This window comes from Gouania willdenowi, chromosome 4, assembly GCF_900634775.1.
Source record: "Gouania willdenowi chromosome 4, fGouWil2.1, whole genome shotgun sequence".
Lineage (NCBI taxonomy): Eukaryota > Metazoa > Chordata > Actinopteri > Blenniiformes > Gobiesocidae > Gouania > Gouania willdenowi.
Genome location: NC_041047.1, coordinates 11,597,815 through 11,618,937, shown reverse-complemented (window position 1 = coordinate 11,618,937; position 21,123 = coordinate 11,597,815). Strand labels below are relative to the sequence as shown.

At 40.0% G+C, this 21,123-nt stretch overlaps 1 protein-coding gene across 2 annotated transcripts in view; it reads left to right on the top strand.

Moving 5' to 3' along the window:
- The window catches only part of nek7 (NIMA-related kinase 7), a 74,869-nt gene extending 57,147 nt beyond the window's left edge, over nt 1-17,722 (top strand). For both annotated transcript variants that reach the window (XM_028445673.1, XM_028445674.1), the window contains exons 9-10: nt 13,855-13,968; nt 16,553-17,722. In XM_028445673.1, coding sequence (XP_028301474.1) covers nt 13,855-13,968; nt 16,553-16,663 — 225 coding nt within the window. In that variant the 3' untranslated portion in view covers nt 16,664-17,722. The remainder of the gene's footprint in view (nt 1-13,854; nt 13,969-16,552) is intronic.
- Nucleotides 17,723-21,123: the final 3,401 nt, after the last annotated feature.

The window sequence follows — 21,123 nt, the reverse complement described above, 5'->3', positions numbered from 1 at the left end:
TGCTCCATTGCCCAACTAACTAAACATGAGATGTTGCTGTGTTTTAATATACAAGTGGGGCAAAAAAGTATTTAGTCAGCCACCAATTGTGCAAGTTCTCCCACTTAAAATGATGAGAGGTCTGTAATTTTCATCATAGGTACACTTCAACTGTGAGAGACAGAATGTGAAAAAAAAATCCAGGAATTCACATTGTAGGAATTTTAAAGAATTTATTTGTAAATTATGGTGGAAAATAAGTATTTGGTCACTTCAAACAAGAAAGATCTCTGGCTCTCACAGACCCTTAACTTCTTCTTTAAGAAGCTCTTCTGTCCTCCACTCGTCACCTGTATTAATGGCACCTGTTTGAACTCGTTATCTGTATAAAAGACACCTGTCCACAACCTCAAACAGTCAGACTCCAAACTCCACTATGGCCAAGACCAAAGAGCTGTCGAAGGACACCAGGAAAAGAATTGTAGACCTGCACCAGACTGGGAAGAGTGAATCTACAATAGGTAAGCAGCTTGGTGTGAAAAAATCAACTGTGGGAGCAATTATCAGAAAATGGAAGACATACAAGACCACTGATAATCTCCCTCGATCTGGGGCTCCACGCAAGATCTCATGTTGTGGGGTCAAAATGATCATGAGAACGGTAAGCAAAAATCCCAGAACCACACGGGGGGACCTGGGGAATGACCTGCAGAGAGCTGGGACCAAAGTAACAAAGGTTACCATCAGTAACACACTACGCCGACAGGGAATCAAATCCTGCAGTGCCAGACGTGTCCCCCTGCTTAAGCCAGTGCATGTCCAGGCCCGTCTGAAGTTTGCCAGAGAGCACATGGATGATACAGCAGAGGATTGGGAGAATGTCATGTGGTCAGATGAAACCAAAATAGAACTTTTTGGTATAAACTCAACTCGTCGTGTTTGGAGGAAGAAGAATACTGAGTTGCATCCCAAGAACACCATACCTACTGTGAAGCATGGGGGTGGAAACATCATGCTTTGGGGCTGTTTTTCTGCTAAGGGGACAGGACGACTGATTCATGTTAAGGAAAGAATGAATGGGGCCATGTATCGTGAGATTTTGAGCCAAAACCTCCTTCCATCAGTGAGAGCTTTGAAGATGAAACGTGGCTGGGTCTTCCAGCATGACAATGATCCCAAACACACCGCCCGGGCAACGAAGGAGTGGCTCCGTAAGAAGCATTTGAAAGTCCTGGAGTGGCCTAGCCAGTCTCCAGACCTCAACCCCATAGAAAATCTGTGGAGGGAGTTGAAAGTCCGTGTTGCTCGGCGACAGCCCCAATACATCACTGCTCTCGAGAAGATCTGCATGGAGGAATGGGCCAAAATACCAGCTACTGTGTGTGCAAACCTGGTAAAGACCTATAGTAATCGTTTGACCTCTGTTATTGCCAACAAAGGTTATATTACAAAGTATTGAGTTGAATTTTTGTTATTGACCAAATACTTATTTTCCACCATAATTTACAAATAAATTCTTTAAAAATCCTACAATGTGAATTCCTGGATTTTTTTTTCACATTCTGAAAATTACAGACCTCTGTCATCATTTTAAGTGGGAGAACTTGCACAATTGGTGGCTGACTAAATACTTTTTTGCCCTTCTAGTGAAGGGCAATGTATTCTACTTACATTGCCCTTCACTAGAAGTAACTACAATAAAGCTCATTCTAAGTCAAACATTTTTCTAGTTGCTTTTCTGCTTGTTTTTTGGACTGTTCTTGTTTAATAGCAGACTTTGCGTTTAAGCTGTTTAGCCTGGAATACGTCGAAAGGCGGGCGAGTCACAGAAATTGACGTGACCATGTGTTTTGGATGAGGCTTACAAGTGACACTGACTTTTTGGATTAGTCACGAGCAAAACACCATGTGGCTCTGCTGCAGACCACACGGACTGGAGATGAGCTCAGGAGGAGCTCACACAGTAGATGAAACAAGGACTCAAACAAATCAGTAAATCAGTAAAAACATGATGTCATTGCATTTCATCTAACATGCTTTAGAGTGCCCTGGGCTTAACATCGTGCTTAAAAAAAAGTGGAAACTCAGCTAAACCAGTCAGGACATCACAAAGCTTATTTGTCATTGGATAATTACAAAACTTGAGAGAGCCAAGCCATTGTGTGTGTTTTTGCTATGACTAAGTACCCGGTATGTAGGATTCTCTATTTAAGCGTGTTAAAATGTATTATATTTAACTATACAGTTGTAAGCTAGACTAGAGTAGGAGCATAAACTTTGTATATCATGAGAGAGAGGAAAGCTGGGTTAGAAGGCCAGAGAGAAAGATGCAGCACAGTAGAAGAAGTGGATTGGGAAAATAACAAACAGCAATGGTCTGTTTATAGATCGCAAGGGACAAAAACAGCTGTTCATTCAGAGAAAAGATACTATAGCACCTAGAGGAAAGATGGACGTTCATCCAGCAGGTCAAGGTGAGCCATGTAGAGCATGTAGAGCTTGTAGAGATAAAGATTTTACAGCCTCTTTGTTTCGCCATGCTATGCATATTCTCTTTGAAGAACAAAGTATTGCTTTCCACTGTTCATGATGCTTCAACAGTGTCAGGAAATTTACTGCAGCCTCCTTTTCCTTGGCTCTCTTACTTTTCCTTCTGCCGAAGTCCACAACTGAACCCATTGTCCTTCATTGATTTCACTCTGAATACAGAGATGGTCAAGGACTCTACTGGTTTTAATGTGAGTCATACATTTGTAACAGAAAGTAGGATGTGGGCGAATGTAAGAGGAAGAACTACATTTCCCACTCCTATGCCCAGAGGTTGATGTTAACATCTGGGCAGTGTATCTGCATCCATAATTTTCCATTTCTTCATCAGCTGATGCTGCTGTGCATGTTTTCTTAGATCCTCTACACCAGGGGTGTGGAACTCATTCTAGTTCAGGGGCTAAATCTGGAAAGGTTTGATCTCAAGTGGGCCACAGAGGTGGGGAATTGAACAATTTCAACATTAGTGCAACTTTGCATTTTCATTTAAAAATATGTAATACATAAAGCAGCAATCATATCCAAGCAATAAGTGACAGGTAATGACTATTTATTTAATTTAAAGAAATGTTAAATAATTTGAGGATTGAGCAGGATTTTGGGAAAAATTAGGATTCTTTCAACAATTGGAGAGGAAACAATGGCTTCCATTGTGTTCTGCGAACATGGGAAAACTGACAACCCTTGCAAATATTGTTGAGTTTCATTGAATTTGTGACAAATTCAATGAAACCCCAAGTTTTACTTCCAATTAAATCTGTTGAAATGTTTTGTTTTTTTAATAGTGTATTATTTTGCATCAAGGCCAATATTTATGTTTGAATATAATACAGTGAGTTAAACCTACTCCCAAATTGTGCTTAAAATTCATGTAAAGCACAAATAAATTTGTGCTTTGAGTTTGTCACACCACATAAACATGTGATTGACCACTGTGTCAAATTTGAAAGATGAAAAAAAATCACTAAGTATATATAAAATTAGGTCTCAAAATCATGGAAAAACCAGTATTTCTCTCTGTGCTTAAATGCTGGGGGTGTGTCAGTGGGAAGGGCGCTGCCTCCGTGTATCAACCCTAACCCTATGGGAGAGACAGTGACGTGTCGTGAGCACTAGGGTTGGGTAAGCAGGGCATTGCAAATCGAGACCAATGTCGACAGCAATGACAATTTCATATGTTAAGGCTGGCAAGTGTTGATCTCACAAAATCAAGATCATAAAACACTATTAAAGAAACTTATTGAATAGCAGCCGCCATACTTTCCCAACAAGATATATCTCATGACGTCCATTCTACCTTTCGGAGCTTTTGTTGATCCGTGATCCAGGTCGAACATTGAGATCTTCCAATCAAATGACTCTGGAGGTGCCAAAATCTAAGCACAAAACCAGAGGAGACCGGGCTTTTGCCGTAGCGGCTCCGAGACTCTGGAACAGCCTTCCGCTGAATGTCAAAATGGCCCAGTCCATTCATGTTTTCAAATCGTTGTTGAAAACCCATCTTTTTGCTTTGGCCTTCAACACAAGCTGAACAGATCCCATGCATTTTATTATTATTGTTTCATGTTGTATATTTTGTGACTGTTTTTACATTGTACTTTATAATGTTTGTTGTACAGCACTTTGGGCAGTTGTAGCTGTTTTTAAATGTGCTATATAAATAAAGTTGACATTGACATGACACTGCAGTGCATCCTTTGTTTGTGTTAGAAACACAGAAACACGGAGAAAATGACAAGAACAAATCGGAACAGCGAGTTCAGTGAGGCGCATCCACGAAGCCAATCCTTCCTTTTGTACCATTTACTGTGGAAAGTACAAAAAATGTTCTGACCTTTCCTTTGCTGAAGGTCTGGTAGCTCAGGTGTTGGTCTCCCATCTTTGAAAAGCTGTCGTTTTTCCTCAAAGGAAAGTTATGAAAATGTCTTTATAGTCATCATTCCTGTAGTGTTATCCCGCCCACTAGCTAGAGAACGTATCAGCGGCCACGCTGTATCAATTCACTAATGCACTGTGAACGTACGTATAGCATTTAGCATAGCATGGTTACGTCCAAAGGCAGCGTAGAGAGCTGCCTTTTTACGTAAATGGTTTTCATTTTGGGGAACTGACTGCGCATGCACAAACACACATAAGCACAGGCTATGAGGGCCAAAGGCAGAGCAGCATTGTGCCTTCGGAAGAGGGTGTGGCCTCCACATGCCTCCTCCTGTCTTTTACAGCGCAGGACTGAGACTTGTGCAGCGTCTCTACTTATAGGTACTGTAGGCTATCGGAAATTGAAAAATAATTTATAATATAATTAAAACAAATAATCTAAGTATCAATTCACCCTTGGGTACGCACTGCCTACCCTGACTGCACGTCACTGGGGAGAGAGCAGTGTGAAAGACCAAAAAACTTAGAAAAAATCCAAAAATGCTTGGATCAGGCCAAACGAGGTGTCAGTGGAAAGGTTTACTCCGCCGGAGTCCGGGCATTCCTCCCCGCGGTACAGAAAAAGTGCTCAATTAATTGAAAATGTTGTTTGCGGACGTGTTTTATTCCCGAGTCCGAATATGTGGTTTATTTTTGGATAGGGGCCGAATTGCGCCCGCTGGAGGCCGTGGAAATTTGGTGTGCTTCAGCAGCAAGGACGGGTTTATGCTAATGATGGCTCCGTTACGTAACGCGGCTATGATTTCTGACCTGCCAATTAAATCCAGAACACACAGTTTGTGAAGCCAAGCTCCACAATTACATTCTAAATGGTTGAATGGCTTTGTCCAATTTTTAAGGAATGCATTTATGACCTATTTAATTTGTTTAGAAAAAAATGTTTCAATAAATAATTTGAATGAAAAGTTTAAATTTTTGGAATATTGCCACAAATCCTGAGCTTAAGTTCCATGTAAATTTACCAGATATCATATGTTACCCAACTTTGCAACCCTACTGTGATATCCACAATTAAATTATTTGGTAACTTTAAGTTTTAAAAGGCCAAAGTTGGCGCCCGGGCCTTGAGTTTGACACATTTGCTCTACACCTTTGTAAACAAGGATGATGTCAAAGTTGTTGCTCAGGTGACCAGATGTGTTGAGAAGAGTTTATTTTATTTTAACTCACAACTAAACCAGCCTGAATGTGTACTTTTGTCTTACTCTAAGTGTTTTTTGGTTATACACTCTGTTTTCCTGCCTTTTGTGTGGTGCTTAAAGGTTAGAGGAAAAGAACGTCTTTGAAAAAGCTTTACTGGAATTTGTCTCCTTCCTGTACGGGACCACAGCCGTCTGTAACTGTGCCCACGTCCCCCTGCGTCCCACCTCTCCCTCCTTGTTTAGCTGTTGGTTTTATGGTTTCTCAGCAGCTGGTGCTTGCATGTGATGAGCTCACTCTGTAGACAGCTTTCTGAATAGCACTAAGAGTTTTTTGCATTTCTCCCCAAACAAGGCATTCTTCAGTCTACCTGTTGTACTCTACTTCCTTGTTGTTGTTACTTGGTCACTTTAATAATCATTTGTCACATTTGTGTCAATGTTTTTGGGACATCTTCTAATCTGGACACTTTCCACAAAGTTTATCGATACACTGATATATTTTAAAAATTGAGGTTATATTTTTGTTCAGGCATGTGTAAGGAAAGTCTCTTATTATGAATCTGTTAATTATTTATTTCCTTAATATACACTTCAGAAATGTATTATTTGAGCTATTGCACCAAGCCTTGCACTTATTCCTGATCGACAATTTTTCTTTATCATCATAAGCATTCTTTTTTCTTTCTATTTAATACTTGTGTAAATATTACCAGTGCATGAGCCTTATTAAGATGGAGCTGTCCCCCTTTCTAATTGAAATTCCTGAACAATTGTAAAATTTCATACTTTCAACATACATCTTTTTGCCTTTCTTTTGTCTGTGATTTCCAGTGATTTGGTTACATCTGATGAGGCTAAAGCTACTGTTTTATAAGTAATTTGCTTCATTCCCATGTAATAATCTGTCTTGTCCCAGTTTTTGGTCCATGCCACTTATGTTTGTATACTTTGCTTTCACTGGACATGCAGCTGAAACAGGGACTGGTCTGTACATTGTGTTTGTGTAGGAGTGCACCAGTAAAAAGACTCACACAGACACACCAACATTTGCTCTGTAATGGAGCAGACTGCAGAGCAACGAACAGGGGGATAGCTCGTGTCTGTGTGTCTTGTGTGCACAGTGATGGCGATACCACTACTGACTCTGTTGTTTGTAAGAGTGTACCTTTCCGATATTGATATCATTCCGATATTAGCAAAAATCGGATTATATCATCCTGTATCTAAAATCTCTGATATTAAATACAGTTTTTACTAAGGTTATTTTTCAGGGTCTTGTAATTTATTTTATTAAATTAGGTGAAATTCAATTATTTGAATATTATTTTATTTAAGTGATTAATAATACATGGGTCAGTTTTTCTCATATCTACAGTTACTGAGTATTGTTCCCTGTTTGAGTTTTATCACTTGATTAAGCCTTTTCTAACACTACATATTTAGGCTTTAAACACCGTTATTCCAAACACTGATCACGGAACATAACAAGGTTGCATCGGGTCGCATTGATGTAGGTCTATGGGTCAGGTAAGAGCCAATATCATATTTACCTGTTTGCTGTTGTGACACGTGGCCTTGTTTTCCTTTATTCCGTGCACAGTTCGGCGTTCACTTTGATTGACAATCTCAAAAACAGGAAGTCGAAGCTTATTGGCTGGGCGCAGTCGGCGATCATTTCCATTTGTATAGGGGTCTATAGGACGAAGGAGGGACTTATATACCTCAATGTATATGAATGACCACCGGCAGATTTCTCAGAAACTCCAGCTATCAGCTTTAATGGCATAGTTCCTAATTTGCAACACAAGCGTAAATGTGTGAGTGACTGTGAAATTACTGCCCGTGTTAAAAGTATGTTTGATTTGTGCTGATATCGGCATCGGATGGATATTGGTGTTAGCCGATACCCAAAGATGCATTTAATCAATATTGTATCGGAAATTTAAAAAGTTGCATTAGGACACCCCTAGCTCTAGGAGCATGTCCATTAAACTTTCTAACAGAGTGACTACTGTGTGCAGGAATAAGTTGTTTTGTCCAACCAGCCTCTGTCACTGAAAGAGTGAGTTTCACTTGGTTGTTCTTCTCATCTTCTTCAACTTGAACATTTCCACACAATAGACATTTCTCCATGTGGATAGCCTCTGAGGATCAGACTGTGACTGGCTTTTCCTCACCACCTGTTCTGATCTAATAAGGTCAGCACTGGATGAACTTTCTTCTTTGATAATTTTTTGTTGTTGTTGTTGTTGTTTAACCTGTCTTGGTCATGGCAGCTCCGCCTAGTGTTGGAACCAGAAAGTGCAGTAACGACACTTTGTCTTGTTTTGAGCCAAACTTGTTCTATTTTTCTAACCACGGCCCAATAAACAGACGGCAGGCGGTATTTGGACCACAGGCCAAAGTTTGGACACCCGTGCTTTAGGAAATGAAGTGTAAAGGCCCCACTTGCATTTTGTGACTCCTCACTTTTACTAATATATTATCATAAAACATAAAGCCACTTGTGAGCTAAATCGAAACATCATGCTGTCTGCCACCGGATAGCAAAGTGCCCAGAGAAAAGATATACAGAATTTTCACTCATTTATGTGAGTTAACATTTTAGCTGTTTATTTTGATGTGACATGCCTTAATTACATGTGTGTTTCTAAATGAGAACTTGTGAGAAGCCTTCAGTCCCACGGGATAGAGGGGGTTGTAGGGCAGGAGACGGGGAGCCTCTCCCAGCTCCTTTTAATTGGCATACAGGGAGAGGAGCTAGAGAGACGGAGAAAGATCAATGTTAATTAAACCGAAAGGCCCCATCCAGACCTTTTACACGCACAGGGGATGCTGGCTGTTCATGCCTGGGCTGGAGAGAGCACAACATGGCCAAACGAAGAGCTGAGAAACAAAGGCATGTGCTGCGTGTTTGTGTTTACTTCTTACTTGGTGTTTCTCGCCGACTTGTTTGAACTTCAGACTTTGAGAGTAAAAACATTTTTGAAGCAAGGCCATTAGTGAAGCCACTTTGCGGATATTTTTTTGTTTTGATGGACCTTCAAAGGGATGTTTGATTGAAAGATTGCGGGAAGAATTTTAGGTTAGAGATGGGCCTGCCATCAGGCACGATGCTCTGATAATGATTTGTATTTGGAGCTGAGAAATATGTGTGTGACGGTCCTCAGAAGTACAGAGTTATAATTGTATGCGTGTTTTAGAGCAGGGCTGTGTGTTCTGCCACCGCCGGTAACACACACACATATACACACACGACAGCAGGCATGCGTGTGCATTGTATCTCTCTGGAATATCAATGAAACACATACACACACAGGCCTCAAAGGGTCAGAGAGTGAGTCAATCATTTAAACTGTTGTGACGATGCAGTCTGGAAAAGAAAAGTGTGCTTGTGTGTGTGTGTGTGTGTGTGTGTGTGGAGGGGGGGAGAGAGCAGGGGGCCGGCAGCTGTCAGCAGGCACTAATGAAGCAGATGAATAGTGCAAAAACTCCCAAATACAAACAGGACAGTTGACATTTTTCATCTGTCAAAAGCAGAAGATCCATGAAAATACGGTGGGGTCTAGTTTAACCCTTCACCTGCTGGAGTCATAAAGCTGTCTGGTTTTTTTCTTTTCCTTTCTTGCTCCCTCCTTTATTTTCTGCGTCTGGAAGAAATAATTACTCCGATATATGCAACTGTAATCGCCACTTTGTGCTACAAGATGTTTCTTAGGGTTTTTACTTTTAATTTTCTCAGAATCAATGGGGATAGATTACTTAATTGCACATTACCTCTACAAATATATTGGAAACAACTTATGAGAGTCCGCAATTTTTGAAATGTATTAAATAAATCTAGACACGTGTTGTGAGACTAAAGGAAAAGTACAAGATTCTCATTCACACTCTCAGTATGTCACATGTTAATACCTTGTTACATGACATGTATAAAATGTGTCACAAAGAACTTGAATATCAGAGGTTTATTAACCTGGAGCTATTTAAAATGCTGCAACTCTATCCCGATGCTCAGTGTTCATATGATCTTGCTTGCCTGAGGGCCTCACACAAGAACTATTTTCACTGTATTTTCAAGAATATCCTCAAATTCTCAAACCTGTGATTTTGTCAAAGTATCATCGTCATAATTACTCTACAAGCTAAACTAAAATCCCAGGTCGCTGATACGGTGCTTTGTTATGAATCAAAGTTTATCATTCCTGACACACGCAAGGATTTGCATTTGCACACACCTCTCATCACTGTCAAACACCTGGTGTGCTCACCCATGTTGTAGTCCTCGAAATGGGGAGAGAAATAAAGGGGTGCCCAACCAAAAGTAGAGAGGTAGTCCACTTGACTTTGTACTGCTGTGTAGTTTTTGTCACGATGTAGGTGTCTGTTTGATGAAGAGCGTGGTGGCTTGATGGTAAAGTATGTGCAGAGAAGAGACGGCCCACTGAGATTCTGCTGTTGTCATCTTGACTCCCCACTGGATGGTGCAACAGAGAGTTTGTCAAAGTCTCTTAGATGAAAAATGTTTTTGGTCTTTGTTCAAAAAATGTTCGATGCACCACTCATGAAGAGCTCTATAGACATACAAAATTGAGGTGTTTGAGGGACTTTGTGGACAATGTCGGGGTGTTCTCCTTTTCAAGGCTTAGGTCACTGTTGAGTTGGATGTATAAGACTGTTATTCCAGATAAACTATTTGAAGTAATTATACATGATAAAAGATCTACGTATGGTCAATGCATAGTCGAGGCGTAATTAATCACTACTGAAACAATATTTTCTTTAGTTGAGGCATGAAATAGTTTTAGGGACAATTTATACTACGGTAACATACAAACATAAATATGTTCATAAGAAACAAACTTGTAGACAGAAGCCTTTACTTCTTACATTAGCATGGATGTTACAAAATAGTCAGCGGTTTGTGACAAAATTCATGGCATCTGTCCAGAGATGATAAACATTTACTTCATTAGGAAACACAAAGCAAAATATTTAAATAATATGTCGAATATTAATAATACCTTTTGATGCCTTTCATGGCACTCAAGGACACCTCACGGAGAATCAAAACAGATGATTGAAGTTCCTCAGTGTCTTCCACCAGCTTTCTTCAAAACACATGCTGTCTGATGTTTCTTCTTCATAATTCAGGAGAAGAATGAATCACATACTGTAGTGTGAACTACACTTAGGATTTTTAAACTGATCCAGAATCAGTATATTGATCCAAGTACCCTTCAAAATGTAATGGAATCTTCAATAGCGTAAAGTCTATTGTGGTCTAAAACTTTAGACATAATCCTGCAAACTGACAAACATAAATAAACGCCGGTGAAAATTTCACCTCATTGGCAGTGGTAAAAATCCGTAACCAAATAATAAAGGAATTGGACACAGTTACCAAAAAAAAATATTCAATTCAATTAGGCCTAAAGATGCTCACTGAAATAGATTCTCACAGGTGTCCAAGAACTTGTTTTCAAATGTGTTTTTCAGATAGTTTAAGGACAATAATTGGACAGAATTTCTCTGCTGGAAGTCTCTAAGCCCTGTGATAATGGTGAAAAAGATGCAATTAAAAGCTGTTGTTTCTGCATCGGGGAACTGTTTGGATTTGTTGCATTTAGTTTAGATTGTTTCTTCAGTCTGTGCTTTAGTCTAAGCAGAAAATGATAGAATCAACTTATTTATTACCCTCTTTATTCACATGGCTGTTACTTTGTGAATATGGGTGCCACTTGGGTGTGATAGATTTCGGGGGAGGGGGGCAACTACAACTTTATGGTAAACAAGCAGCTCAACTTTTTATTGCTTTAAATAGAACTGAGGTGCGACACACACTATGCCCAATGCAACTTCCTCTTGCAGCCACTTACAAGAAAAGGTAATCTACCACTAAATTCCTCTTTTCTGTCATTTTTTAAACAAAGTTTTGTAACTTAATAACAGCATAAGCACTGACTCAAATATTTTAGAAACAACTACTATCATTAATGAAACATCATAACCATAACTGACCTTATGGAGCTTTTGTAATACTAACTAAATAAAGACTTGCTTTATGCCCAGTCACTGTAGTGTAGCACAGTGTCACTTTAACATCTTTGAAGTAGAATAGAAGAAGCAAAGGTGTGGATTTTTAGCCTCTATGGAAGTTTTCACTTTTACTGCATCTTCGGAAAAAATAGGAAGTGACCCAGTCGTTATCCAGGTAAAAATAGTATGCTCATTCTCTATTCTTAGAAAGGTAGGAAGGATTCCTCAACCATTTTTACTCGCCAGAATAAGTCTCCTCTGCTTTCCATTTCCTACTCACGTTTCTCTGTTTGCCCTTCCTCTGCTCCTTTGGTCTGTATTTGTTTTCTGCAAATTTTGTCCTCTTGCTGTTCCAACAAACTGGAAAATTCCTCTTTTCGTATCCCTGCACCTCTTCCTCTTTTCTGCTCCCTTTCCCTTCTAAGCGCTACCTTTCCCTTCATTTTGCCATCGGAATATAGCAGAGGAAGAAAACTTTGGCAAAGTTGAGGGAAATATTTGAGCTTAGGGAAGCTAGCCAAGATTTTGGTTTAAATACATGACTGAGCAGTGGCTCAGTCATGTATTTAAAATCTGTGGTAACGTGCTTGTTAGTCACACACAGCTTTGTAGTTATGGATTTTAAATGGTACCTGTAGTGAATTTCAAACATCAAAAGATCAAATATATCGGTAATACTAGAGGTTTTATTGAGCTATTTTCTTTATAAGTGATCTTAAAGCAGCCATGAGTTAATAAAAACTGCCATTTCTTAGAATTTACCACTACTGTTGTTGTGGATGTTGTGGAAAATCCTGAGACCAAACACAATGGGGAATCCCTATCTAGGCGGGTCACGGATTGTGTCAAGACTTTTCTTTCGACTCTGGAAAAACTAAGCATGTCTGACGAAATCCATTAATCCATCTTTGCCCGATTATCCATAGTCGTGTTGCGGGGGCAGCATCTTTAACAGGGACGCCACGACTTCCCTCTTCCGGCCACTTTGTCCAGCTCTTTCTGGGGGATTCCGAGATGTTCCCAGGCTCGTCAAGAGACATAGTCTCTCCAGCGTGTCCTGGTTCTTCCTTGGATTATCTTACCGGTGGAATGTGCCTCCTAATCAGGTGCCCGAGCCACCTCATCTGGCTCTTCTCAATGTTGAGGAGCAGTGGCTCTACTCCGAGCCCCTCCCGGAGGACTGAGCTTCTCACCTCATGTATCTGTAAGAGAGAGCACAGCCACCCTACGGAGGAAATTAATTCCGGCCACTTGTACCTGTGATCGTGACCTAAAGCTCCTGACCATAAGTGAGGGTAGGAACAAAGAGTGATTGGTAAATCGAGAGCTTTGCCTTTCGGCTCAGTTCCCTTACTCATCCAGGACGATCAGTGCAGACTCCGCATCACTGCAGACTCTACACCAATTTGCCTGTCCATCTCTCGCTCCATCCTTCCCTCATTTGTGAACAAGACCCCAAGGTACTTGAAGTCCTCTACTCTAAATGGACTGTTGAAAAAAAAAGACCCAATTGGAATTCACTACATGTACCCTTCAATCATATTTTATTGTTTTCGGAAGACAGATCTGCCCCCAAATATTGTACAAGGACAAAATCCCTCCCCTAGTATGTCCTCTTAGATATTCTACTTAACCCTGTGATGCAGTTGCAGGTTTGGAGCATTGTCTGCCAAGTCCCACGGTTCACCTGTTTATGGCAGAGACAATACACACATTAAATATCTCTTTGTAGAGCACTTGGCTTTGCAGATGCATTAACATTAATGTGAGACCATTTGCTTTAGGATAAATATGACAGATTCTTAAAATTAATTTGAGACAAAAATAGCAAAAATATGTTGCAGAGAAAGTCTGAGATTCACAAATTCTCTCCATCTGAAAGTTAACAAATCAATGTGTTTGAAGTCTCATGTACACTATTGGGACAGTGTTTTAGTGGATGGTTCTGATGGTTGGAATAGGCATGAATAATATTTCTGGTGGTCCTCCTTTTGCTGCAGACACATCAAGGAATAATCCTTCGAGGTTACTTTTTCTCCCAATTGGTTGAAACTTGGACACTTTGTTCAGCCTAAATTCCAATTACCAGTTAGTGTCACGGGTCCACTTCCTCCTCTGTGCAGCACCTGTAGAGTTTGACAGGATTTTAACAGCCTGTCTCTTTTCTCTTTTTGTCTCTTTGCTGCTTCTTCATCTCTCCGTGCTTCAGATGGCCGCCCTACAGAGTCCGTTCTACGGGGATAAGATGAACCTCTACTCGCTTTGTAAGAAGATAGAACAGTGCGACTACCCCCCTCTTCCCTCAGATCACTACTCAGAGGAGGTGAGTATGGCAGGTGCTATCAGTCAGCTCTTACGGCTTGAAGTGGATATGAACTTCCCTGTGTAAAGCATCCACATTATTTAAGACTACTGAAATCTTGAAACAGAAAAAGGATACCTGCTACTGTCTTAAGTTGAGCTGTGGTTTTTACCGCCCTATGTCAGTGGCCTGATTTTTGCCTGTCCAGAATGTTAGTTATTTTGTTTTAAATGTCAGTGAAATCTACACATCTGTCTGACCGACAGTGCAGTATGATATTACAGTGTGATCAAAAGACTGGCAAGGATTTTAACCGTATGAAAATGAAATGCACATATCAAAAGCATGTGGTCGTGCCACAGAGTGGGGTGAACCTAAATGGGCTCGAGTGTCACGTTTCCCTAACTCGACATTAAATCATCTGCTGTAATTCTGTGAAGACTTATTCGTGCACAAAGAATGCAGCTCAGTCAGGCTGCGGTTTAAGATCGCCTTATTTCTGATTACTGACGACATGTGTATGAATCTGCGTGGCTTTGTGTTTGCATGCCCTCTTCGTGTGGGTGGCTTTTTCCTGCGTTTCTTTTTTTTTTATTTATATCGAGTCAAGTGTCCACTCACGCAAAAGCTCAGATTCTGATTCATGAGAAAAACGAAGCCACATTAGTGATTTCTTTTTCTTTTTTTTTTTTAACTGTTTCTCTACACTGAACATCTTGTTTAATCCTAATTGATAGGAGAACCTGACATGTTCACTTACATCATTTATATGTAGAACTTCACAAACAGGCCACACCAATATGGCCAACTGCATAATGAACTTTAAAAGCCACCCACGATGGCATTTAAACAAGATTTTATTTAATTTGACTATGTGTTGAAAGGCTTTTTGAGTTGAGTAGATAAACACAAGACTTGAGTTGATCTGTTTGCTATAACTGCATGAAACAACACATTTGTCAAAGGTGTTAAATTGATGTATTTTGATTGTTTTTTTATGTAAAAAAAAAAGACCTTGACGCTTAAAAAACAAAACATCCTAAAAAGTTAGTTTCTGACATACCTCTGGAGATCACAAAGTTATCCTTAACACGATGGTTTGCAAACGGGGGCGGGGGGCTGATGTCATGGATTTGGGGGAATGAGAACGGCCTTGCTGAACATTGAATACAAAGAAAAATATATTTATCAATCTGAAAGAACTTTACTATTACTGCTCTGAAATATTTGATTGCACGTTTTTTTTAAATGAGTGTTGAAGAAGAATAGTCACAATTTTACCTTTTTTTTAATGAAGGTTCCATTTTTTTAATCAATTTTGTTGTGAATTTTTTTCATTTTTCAAAGGGGGACGCAACAGAGAAAGTTTGGGAACCACTGGATGAACTCATTTAAATTACCCTTTGCGTCCACTGCAATCACTGTTTCAGTGGCTAATTTTGGGGAGTATGTTTGTCCTATTTGTCCAAGTCAAGCGTTTGTCCCTGCAGAGTGAAGGATTAATTACACATTAGCCTAATTAAGGTTAATTCTATTCAAAGCATCGCTTGTCTGTTTTTTCATACCTGTAAGAAAAACTGTGCACACGTATATTTTATTTGTTACAGGACCTTTTTTTTTTTCTTTTTACATGCGCACACACATACACACACACATCAGGCACAGCTCTCGCATTGCCCCGCATGTCACCCCCATCCAGGAGAAAGGGAGACAAAGTGAAAGAGAGAGAGAGGGAACGAGAGAGCGAGAGACAGGGCGATGGAGAGATGGAGATGAGGGCTTGCCTGCAGCGCCTGTCTGGATGTAAACAATGCTCCTGAAGGATCGGCAGCAAACTGTCAGCTGCTCATCTTTGTTGTGTCATTTAACCATCTCCGTCTATGCTCCCCCCCACCCCCACCCCCACCACACGCCTGCCTTCACTCGCTCCCCCTCCACCTGACGCCCGCCCCCCTACACCCCACTCGCCATGCAAAGAAGCATATGAATATTTTACATATCTACATCTCTCTGCCCCCCCCCAACACACACATACACACACACACACTTTATCTTTGCGACTAATTCTCTGGCTTTCTGAATTAGCATGTTTTCAAACACACATACACACACCCCTGCATAGCAGCGTAGTCCAAACCCCGGTGCCACGCAACATTGGCCAGGAAGTTGGCAGATGGTTACCATAGCGACCTCATGTTTTTTTTTTTTTTGCTTTTTTTCTCCATCCTTTATTTTTATTATCTTTTTTTAATGATGGTGGTAGCTAATCCGCCTGCGAGCCTGTCTATCTACCTGGTCCAATCAGCCACAGCGCGCCGCTTCAAATCTAAGTGCCATCCCTGAATGACAGTGGAGTGGCAGCAGCTCACGTGTGCGTGTGCAGCACCCATGGGTGGGCGCACATGCATATGTGGGCTGGAGGGAAAATGGATTCCACAGACCAGTAAGAGATTAGTGCACTAACTCAGCCGTGCAGCTCTGTCTCAGTTTGGTTACCTGTTGCTTGGATTGTGAACGTGGAGGGAAGTCACATGGAAGAGTAGTGCTTTAGAAATTAACGTTTTTGTTTCTGCAGTTTAACTGATTTACTTTTTTCTTTCCCCAGCTAAGGAACTTGGTAGATATGTGCATCAACCCCGATCCAGAGAAGAGGCCAGACATCACCTACGTCTATGACATCGCTAAACACATGCAGAGCCTAACACAGGGCAGCTAAGCTCAGAGTCACACACACAAACATATTGCCTTGCAGAACTCTGCTCCACCTTCGCTCCTTGCTCTTCATGCTGAATTCATAACTTTTTCTTGTAAAAAAAAAAAAAAGAAAAATCTGCGCTAAGATTTGTGTGCCTTTTCATCAGTCTACGTCACAGCCTATTTGTTTTTTGTGACGCTGCAGTCTGCACACGACACACAAACCGTCTCTGGTTTAGTTAGTGTGATTTAAGTTTTGTTTGTCACTTGTCTTTTCAATTTTCATACTTAAGCAGTAATTTCACTGCGGATGCTGTGCCTTTCTCCTCATTGTTTAGGATAGAAAACTTAACGTTTAAATCAAACTTTTTTAACCTGAATCGTTCAACTTGTAGTAAACATTGGCAATAAAAGCCACTGGTTCTTGTTCGATGAAAGAAAAGTCATTTTTTTTAAAAAAGGAACAGCTTTTCTTGCACACATATCCAACTTGTACCAAAGATCTTTTTTAATGTAAAGCAGCAATAGTTTTTTAGCTTTAGGACAATTTAATTAGTGACTTTTTGTCCCAGAGTGGAGATATCTGCACTTTAACTTCTGCTAATCTAAATAAAAGATGGATTTTTTTTTTTATTATTCTTTAAAAGTTTTCAAAAATCCATCTAACCAAATATACATTTTCAAATGTTCACTGCAGTCCTTGCTGTTGTGCTGCATTTAAAATGAATGATATTTTGTCCCACACATATCCAAGTATTTTACAGCAGTGGTTTTCCTTCCAGGTCAACACAGAGCACAGCAGCATGTTTACAGTATGTAACTGAAGTCTGAGGTTTTGTAAAAACGGGGCCAGTGTTGAAATGTTTTAAAGTGTGCGTTTAAACTGCTGTTTTGTTTCTTTGTTTATGTGAAACTACATGGCAAACTCACAGGCTTACAGGACTTTTATGAAGGGTTTAATTAAAGGCATTTGATGTTTGAAACTCGCTGTCAGTGCAAATAAGGCCAGGCATGATGAAAAGCTGTGTGGGCAAAAAAAAAAAATTATAATCGAGGAGAGAACGTTTTTCTGAAATATCTGGATATGTGTAAAATAAATGTAGTAGTGCAGTTTTATGAATTAAAGTGACAAAGGCTCACCTGGTCACAGTATATCCAAGACTAATATGTGTTAAATGATAGTCCAAGTGTTGCACTTTTTAATCTGGTCCTGGAAGGCTGGCAGGGTGAGTGTAATGCATTTATCAGAAGGGAAATCATTTTCACACCCATGAATTGTCTTTGAGAAATCTCACAATGATTTGCTTTTGCCAAACGAAGCAGAAAACAAGTTTTACACATGCTGTTTACCTTAGTCACCGACATGAAAAAGACTTCCTCTGGAGTTCATCATCTGCAGCTCGCTAAAAGTGTGATGTTTTATGGTTTCACTGGGCTGCAACATGAGCAGGAAGACTTGAAATAACTAAAAAGGGGAAATGTTTATCGTCACAGCTCAGCCTGTACAACCACCAGAGACGCAAAAGACTAAAGAGTAGTGGGTTAAGTCTCCCATTTCAGTTGCATCGCATGTGTTACTTTGAGGCCACAAACGAAACGTATTAAAGTGTCTTACACCACAGTGTGACTTACCCATGCGTACCGATGCCTAATTCATGTCAGAGACTGTAGATGGTACCCAAACAAAGCTTAGACATTTCACAGATTGGCTCATAGAGGAGAATAAACAGGGTTTATTAGAAGGAAACAAACACGCACAAATTTACGGCTGTGTTGTTTGAAGCTGACCAGTTCAGTCAACTAATGGTTTACATTATTATAGCATCAAGGCAAAAAGGCAATCTGATGCACACCCTTTGTTTTTTTTTTTTAATTTTCTTTAAATCGCCATTTAATACCACACATTATAAACAACAATCAAGTGCAAGAGAACAAGTTTAGTGTGTATTCACACCGGTTTAGTCCCCGACTCGGTCAGAATGGACAGAGGGCAGGTGATGTTTTTATCACCTTGGTTTGTGTTCAGAGCGCAACTGCTGATCCGCTCCAAACAGCCTCTGGTGCAGCTGCATGAGCTAACCCAGGGATGTCAAACTCATTTTACTTCAGGGGCCACATACGGAGCAATATGATCTCAAGTGGGCCACAGATTTTAGGGGGAAAAATGAGCAAGTTTGCATTTCTGTGTACATAAAATACAACATATGTAAGAAACCACCCATATCCAAGCAATAAGTGACAGATATCAGTCCCAACAGGATCTTTACTTTAAATTTCCTAGATTTTGTGACCAGTTTCTGTTTAATTAAGGGAAATATGTAATAATTTGAGGAAAATGTAAGGATTTTGTAAGAGTTTTTAGTTTTTTCAACAGTTTAACAATAAAAATGACTGCAATCTTGCAATATAAGCACCGGGAAAACTGTGTTTCATTTACAGAATGATTCATGTTTTCCCTGTCATTTTTACCTTCTTCTCCGGGCCTAATTGAATGCTCTTAGGGGCCGGATTTGGCCTCCGGGCCATGAGTTTGACACGTGAGCTAACCGCTTGAGGGAGCTGTTGAGTAGAGACTTTTCTCGGCAGAAAAACAGAAACCCAAAGAGGAGGCTCTCAACAATGGGTTGAAGCGAGCAGAAACTTCTGCCTTCTCCGTTTGTTCTTTCCCAACATTCAACAATAGAGCAGCAACAAGTTGCCATGCTTTTAGTATTTTTAAAGCCCCGTTTTGCGTGTTCACATCGCTCAAGCGTGGCAGATTATCTTAGCAAAGGAATCCTAGAGCGCTTTAACCGCTTTTGGATCCACCGGTGTGAATGCACCCTTAGTTAACAGAACTTTCTGATGTTGTGCTTGTTGAGCAGCTTTACATATTTCCCCATATTCCAAATATTGATGTTTTTCTCCTTTCCTTGCAGTGTAACACTTTCTTTCCTCCAACCATCCTGTTAACCTTTCATCTATGTGCCGTCTTTGTGCGAGCTTCTGCGTCGCATCCAAACCTTTCAGTATTTTGTCGTATTTACAGGGGAGCCATTGCGTGAAAGCACTTTTAAGATGTTCTAGTTTTGATGGTATGCACAAGTTGGATAGGTTGAGTTTAAATGCAAAAAAATACAGAAAAAAAGAGAAGAAAATGGATAAACAAGCATATACATTTACAGGAACCTGATGCAGTTGTAAAGGCCTGAAAGTGCTGGTTGTTAAAGGCCACAAATCGTGATCAGAAAAGTGTCGATAATGAATTGCTTTCTGTTTATTTACAGAAATCAAGATGTAGTTTTTTTTTTTTTTGTAAACCCCCACTTTGGGGTTGTATTGTACACTCAGTGCTAGGTCGCCTTTACTGTAATGCCTTGATGTTTTCTTTGTGTATTATATAACTGTGCTGTGCTGTGTCCCAGTCTTTTAGCTTTGTTTACCTCCCTTGCATGCCCTCTGAAGTCGGTGTTAAGATCATGTCCAGATAGTGAAATGTTGGCAGTGATATTTATTGTCTGGTTTCTTTGAACATTTCATGTCAAAATCAAAGGCCCACCTAAACAACCTCCTTGTATGTAAGCTCTGTGTAATAAAGCTTTCCAGTTCTTTTTGGATGTCCTTGTGAATGTTTGAAGCTTTTTCCGATTATCCAGAGACGAACAAAGAGCCAAAAAAAAGATGAGGAGCTGCTGCTCAAATGAACACAGAATGGGAATCATTGCCGCAATTATCGTATATGTAGGCCTGGAGGTCTGGGTCCACTACGTATCTCAGGACTCTTTTGGTGTCTGTATATTTAAGGATGTCAGAATTACGAATGTCATAACCAAAACATGGTGAAGGCATCTGATCTTTATTTATTTATAACTTAAAAAAATAAAAATAAACAACACAAATAGAACCCAGCAGGGTGGCTACTCAATTTCCAGTTTCATAACAACAACGAAAGAAGAAAAGTACAACATCCATCGAAACAAAATACCACAAACACCTGGTTGCATATCATTTCCTTCACACATTGTATGTGCACCATGTGCACACTACATGAACACAACACTTTTACATTAAACCCCATGTCTTCAACATCAATCATCCATAATATTAATAAAAAAATATAATCCATTTGACCACTTGTATGACCTCTAAGCAGACGTTATGTATCTGTGCTGCTGTGAAGCTGGCCTAGTTATTCACACCTGCAAAACAAGGACCTTTGGAAAACCTGTCCCATAAACATTAAGCCATAGCTAAGGACTGTTGAAGCGTCCCGAATAATTGATATTATACAGAAAATTCTTTGATGCATATAATTTTACATGTGTTTTAGATCAAATTTGATCATGTATATTGTCTTGGATGAACATGTGTCCTGCTGTCCTCTGTTGTGTTAAATCAACAATTTTCTTAGCTTTGCTATTGTTCAGCAGGCAGGACACTAAAAACCCTCATGGATCCTTTTCCTCGCTACGCCTAAAGAAAGAAAACCTTTAGCTCCAGAAG